General features: G+C 41.6%; 1 protein-coding gene across 1 annotated transcript in view; it reads right to left on the bottom strand.

The window, feature by feature from the left end:
- The window catches only part of LOC104622998 (slit homolog 3 protein-like), a gene marked incomplete at both ends in the record, with an annotated part of 148,817 nt that overhangs the window by 77,838 nt on the left and 64,845 nt on the right, over nucleotides 1-6,134 (bottom strand). Inside the window, one exon of the mRNA XM_010289936.1 lies at nucleotides 5,799-5,940. Coding sequence (XP_010288238.1) covers nucleotides 5,799-5,940 — 142 coding nt within the window. The remainder of the gene's footprint in view (nucleotides 1-5,798; nucleotides 5,941-6,134) is intronic.

The following is a 6,134-nucleotide window of genomic DNA, read 5'->3' as shown; positions in this document are numbered from 1 at the left end:
TCCATGTGTTCCAGCCCTCCTGCCACATCCCCAAAGCCCACGCCACTGAGCTTGTGTCTCAGGCCTTATCGCCAAATATTCCTCACTTGCTCAGACTCACAGCACTTTTATCAGACTGCCTCGATTTCCTTTGATTCCCAGTCTGTCTCATCAAACATTTTGTTGTTTCCTCATTTGAGTTCAGCCTTCTTTTCACAACACTTTCTGTACTGGGCCCAGCTAGCCTTTATTCTCTCAAGCGTCAGTCCCAACCCACAATCCAGCCCTTAGCACTCACCATTAATCAAATCCAGCTTTTACGCAATCTGAAGATCCTTCAGAGAAGCAGTGCTGCGGGCTTGCGCTGGTGCCAGCCGCTGCTGCTCTGACAGCCCGGGGGCCTGCCCGCGCCGGGGCACCGCAGCCTGAGCAGCCTCCACCGGGCACTCCGGACCAGAGGGCAGCAGGAGGGCCAGCCTGGGGGGCTGTTCCCTGCCTCCACTCAGGAACGCCTTACACAAACTTTTACGAAACACAAAGGCAGAAATAGTAGTCCCTGCACCACTGTTTTAAGGTGTACAAAATTCTCAGACAAAAGCTGTCCAGAATTAATATCCTAAATACAGCCTTCTTCACCGTGATAAATAAAAAAATGAAGTAGATCAGCCTGAGTTTGACAAACAGCATGAAAAATCCATTTTAAAAAAGAGACAGAGGGTAAGTGTTGTGGGGTGGGAGGGGGAAGATTAGTAGGGAGTTACTGATCACTCTCCAGTACCAGGAGGCATCAAACAAACATGGCAGGCAGCATGTGGAAGTGGATCCTGTTTGAGACACTACAGACAGAGCTAGAGCAATGCCATTACTCCCTGTGCCACACCTCTGCAAGTGCAGGAAAGCTGCCCTTTCCCCGGCATAAAGCCAACCAGACCACAGAATCACAGAATCACAGAAACACTAGGTTGGAAAGGACCTTCAAGATCATCAAGTCCAACCATTAATCCAGCGCCACCATGTCCCCTAGACCATGTCCTGAAGCGCCACATCCACACGTTTCTTGAACACTTCCAGAGATGGCGACTCCACCACCTCCCTGGGCAGCCCGTTCCAATGCCTGACCACCCTCTCAGTGAAGAAATTTTTCCTAATATCCAATCTAAACCTCCCCTGGCGCAACTTGAAGCCATTTCCTCTTGTCCTATCGCTAGTTACTTGGGAGAAGAGGCCAACACCCTTGTCGCCACAACCCCCTTTCAGGTAGCTGTAGAGAGCGATAAGGTCTCCTCTCAGCCTCCTCTTCTCCAGACTAAACAACCCCAGTTCCCTCAGCCGCTCCTCATAAGACTTGTGCTCCAGACCCCTCCAGACGCTAATGACGGAGAACGGGCAGACAGCGCCAGAGCTCAGGTCCATCCAGCCCAATATCCTGAGCCAACGACAGCCCAAACCACACGCTGAGTGAATTCTGCTGTCGTGGCGAGCGCGTTTCTCCCAACACCCTTCCAAGCTCCCACAAGCTGCAGGGCAGTGACTGTGACAGGCACAGCTTGTAGCTTTAGATTTAACAGGTCTCTACTACATCCTGGCTTTGCTGTCTCTATGGGATGAGCTGTCATTCACTCTGACAGGCACTGGTTGCGAGGTTGCGATCAAGTCTGATCAGAAAAACAGATTCTTTGGCAACTTTGTCCCCTACTAGTTTGTAGGTCATCCCTTCCTCCCTGTATCTCTCCAAGGTCAAGTCCATTCTGCATTCGCACTATGTTCCCTATTTATCTTGCGTGCATTTTCTCTCACACTTTCTAAATAAATGCAAACTTCTCTTTTTATTGTAGATGTTGTTCTAATGTAGTGAAATGACTACATTGTTCATTTACCATCAAACTATATTTGCGTTGGTATTTCTTTTTCAGGAAATGCCTCCAGGTGCTTAATGACTTTTGTTTTCATCCAAGTATTCATGCAAAACTTTGCAGTGCTTATTCTCATGTGTTTCTCTATAACATACGCTGTTCATTTTTCCTCAGAAAAACGCAAGAGAACCACTTTCTAAGCAGAGAATATTTTACAACATACAACACACAGTCTGGATTCCTCAGCTTCAATTTCTTCTAACTCATTTTTCCTCAGTCAATTTGGCTGCTGATGTCAGCTCCCCACTGAACAAGACGCTTTATAAAAAAATGAATTGCATTCTGTACATTCTTGCTACCTATTTTATGAAATTATGAAAAAGCAAGGCTGGGGGACAGATTTCTTGCTTTCCTGAATTCCTTTATTTAATAATAAACATTCTTGCAACGAGGGCCTTCAGGATAATGCACCTTGGGGAGAGGTGTAAGAGAGTAACACAACCGACTTCTAAGTCACACGTGGCAGAGGTCAGCAGCAAGGGAAAACCAGTGTCATATGATGCTTGTTTTATGTTCCGTGACAAGCGAGTTGCATGTTTTGTGATAGGTTTTTATCAACAAAAACAAATTTAGGACTTGTTGGCAGCTTTGTCAGAGAAGGTTCTGCCTACCCATGTTAACAAAGAAAGGCAGGAAGGCTGAATAAAAGATCTTTAATTAATACTGAAACACAGAGTGAAATGTAGGTCACCTTTAATAACCATGTTACAGTAACAGCTGTGCATTTCATTTTTGTAGAACAGTTTGTCAGTCAAGGGTTCTTACTGGCTACAATTTGGCTTACAAAGAAATACTGACTTAAGGGGAAATAGAAGAACTAGAAAGCTGTAACTGAATGCAACTAATAACCAGGCAAAGGAACTTGGAAGTGCCCCAGATGGAACCCAGGAAGGCGCAGCATTTTAATACTATCATATAAATATTATGAATGAACTACAGGCTATAGGGGAAATGTATTTTAGTGGAATGAGTATTTACAGCGCTAAATAGAAACGGATGAATGAAAAATACACCATCTCAAGTAATATCCCTTAGGATTCTATGTAATAGCAAGCCAGCCACGCAGTTTGCCAGTACCCCATGTTCCATAGGAGGAACCCCATCTCTAGTGAGAGTTAGATCTGTTAAAGATGATGAGGGATCATCACAGGATTAGAGTCCAGAAAGAAGTGTTCAGATAGCACCACTACGTAGCACATTTTATACAAAGGATCTCACTAAATGCCAACCGTGGGGGATAAATTCCAAGAGGAAAAAACGCAACAGCACTGCTGTGTGAGATGTGGGTTGCAGCATATACAGAAAATTTACTTGGCCCCATTGCTATAACATTACAGCAAAAGAGTATTATTCTGCCTACCATATCAAATCAAAAGACAGTCATTATTCCATGTGTAGCTGGAACCAGACCTCTTGGATGGATTTTATATTGAATAAGCCCAGACCAGCCTCAGACAAACTGAATTTCTGAGCAGTATGACAGACTTCCACATAAAGCATAAAGGCTCTCTTGGTCAAAGAAATTTATGTTAGGATTTTTCTAGGAAAACACTGTGGCAGCTTCTTCCATCCTTCCAGAAACAATCGTCTGTGTGACTATATCCTTTACTCTATGTAAGAATATGTATACTTTGCCTGTACTTTGCCAGTACTTTTACAAAACGAAAACACCATTTTACCAGTAGGAAAAACCCTATTAAGTGATGTCACCTGCTAAGACTTATTCTGATAGAACTACTTACATTTCTTAATATATATATTCCATAAAAATGAAATCTTCACAGGACTGATTCCCACAAAAAGCAAGCAGCAAATGTTTTCATGACGGTTACACTCTGAAGTTCTGCAGAACCACAACCACCTAAAGTGCCCGTGAGTTGCAAAAGACACGATAGGAGAGGTTTATCTACGACGACTCAAATAAGTACTGCTTAAAATGCAGACATTCTAACAGATCTAAATCATTAAACAGGGTGCTAAGAGCTCTATGTGGTGTTCTGTGGATCTAGAAGGTTTATAACCTCCAGGTTATGAAAATTTCTTAAAATGTTATATGCATTGACTTGCTACCTCATCACCTAACTTAAAGGCTCTCCAAGTCTTCCTTTGCTTTCTGCTCTCCTAAGGAGATCTTGCTTTTACTACAGTTTACAGGGTCTAGGTTTCTGGACTGGAGCAACCAAAACAGAGACAGGACTTTGATACTCGATGCTATTATAACCCCACTAAAGATGAACATTTTCACTTGCTTTCCCACACTGAGGTGCACTGCTGTCAGGAGAGTGCTGGAGAACACCAATCTCGGTCTTCCTGCAGATACTGCTCTCTGTGTGACTCTGGCATGGAGCCACAAAGATCATCCGATTTCAGCTAGCATTTTCAACACTGCAAAATAAACTTTTACAATTTTCCTAGCCCAAACCTAATTTGTGAGCAAGTCAGGCCCAATTTCATCCTCTGTCTCTTATTATTGAACCATTCCAGCGACTCCTGAAAATTTGTACTCCATCTGACAGAATTGGAAACAGGACTAAACATTCAATATTCTTAGTATGCCAAACACAATTTATATTTTTGGGATAATTTTAACCAACTTTCATGCACAGAAAAACAAGTATTACATCCATATTTTGTGTGTCACTATATACTGGAAATGAACACAACCAATACATCCTGAACTTTGTCAGGAGGCAAGCAAGCAGGTAATGGGCATTCAGAACTGCATAAGAGTTTATACTTCCTGTAAGTATTTTTACATGCTCTAGATACATTCTCAACAATGTCAATTTAAAGGTGTTTATTCTTTTAATTTCTAACATATCTTTTCTGTGGAGTTCCACAATCAAGCATAAGCTACCTCTAAATGTTATGCCGAGATAGCAATCCAAACAAATTTCAGGTGAATCTTAAATTATAAAAGCAATTGATAAAGTGACTTAGAGGAGCGGTGGTGTAGAGCAGATCACCAGCAAAGAATAAAGCACATCATCAGTGCCCACAGCTGTCACACTCCTGGCATATTGTAGTGGTCCAGGCTACATATGAGCAATTCAACTTATGTTTTCTCCTAGTGAATTTTGCTATGTAGCAGTATTTCTACGGCAACCAGAAGCTGAATGAGTCCAGTCACTATACAAATATTTGAATTCATACTATTTAGACTATAAAAGATGGTTGAATGTCAGTAACCTCTGTATGACAAGCATGTAAATAGGAAAAGAACTGATCTGCATTCCCTACGGACTAACCCAAAGCAATGTGTTTAATGTAACAGTATTTCAGGACCACAGTAGTATGACATCATGGACTCAAAACCAGATAATTACAATTCCTAAAGGTAGTAAAGACAAGTCTGTAAAACCAGTACCTGATCTCACAACACAAAAAAAAGTCACAAGAGTGTTAAAGAACTGTGAATAACAAAATGTGGAAGACAAGAAATAGAAGGTAAAATCAGGAGGGACAATGTGTTCTGATGTCATACTTTACTTCATTACAAATGTATCTTGCCAAGCTAACACGAAATCTGTCCATCTCTTGGCGAATTCACCAACTAAAAATAAAACAATTCCATTTAAAAAAAAAAAGGACTTCCTCTTTCCTTTTCCTGAGTATAGAACTGTAATCCCAGATTTGTGAGATGTAAACGTAATCTGAACATAATACGCCAAGGACTTCAACTTGCTTTGAGATAGGGCAATTTCAAACAATATCTTAATTTACATTAAAGAATGGTTTGAGCCTGTAGAACAAAAGAATGAAAGCAAATAGGACAACTACAATATACCTGACAACCACTCGGGAGACAGTGTTCAAAACATGTGCCTTTCTTCCACAGAGGAGGCTATGGCATGGGCCAAAAACAGAGCGACATGGAAAAGAATGATGCGTTACAATGGCACTTACATTTCCCAAATGTCCTCTGGTAGGTTAGCTGGAATTTCTGTTAAGCCCCTTCCTCGACAATCCACTACATTGTTGCTGCAGGTGCAGGCAGATGGGCAAGTGATGGAACTGGCACTGCATGACGGAGGTTCAGACTGGGAACCTGAGACATGATGAAAATATTCAATGTTAGTTTTGAAAAATGATCACCTGAGATTTCAACAACGAAATACATCAGTCTCCGAGTTTTCTAGTTCCTTTTACTATATTAAGTAATAATTTGTTTGGATTCAGGGAATATAACGTGCTACAAATCAACTGCAGAGAAAATGTGTAAAAGATTACTGTGTTCTTATT

This window comes from Phaethon lepturus, unplaced genomic scaffold (genome assembly GCF_000687285.1).
Source record: "Phaethon lepturus isolate BGI_N335 unplaced genomic scaffold, ASM68728v1 scaffold7226, whole genome shotgun sequence".
NCBI classification, from domain to species: Eukaryota; Metazoa; Chordata; class Aves; order Phaethontiformes; family Phaethontidae; genus Phaethon; species Phaethon lepturus.
The sequence above is the reverse complement of the archived record's forward strand: the minus strand, read 5'-3'. Positions and strand labels throughout refer to the sequence as shown.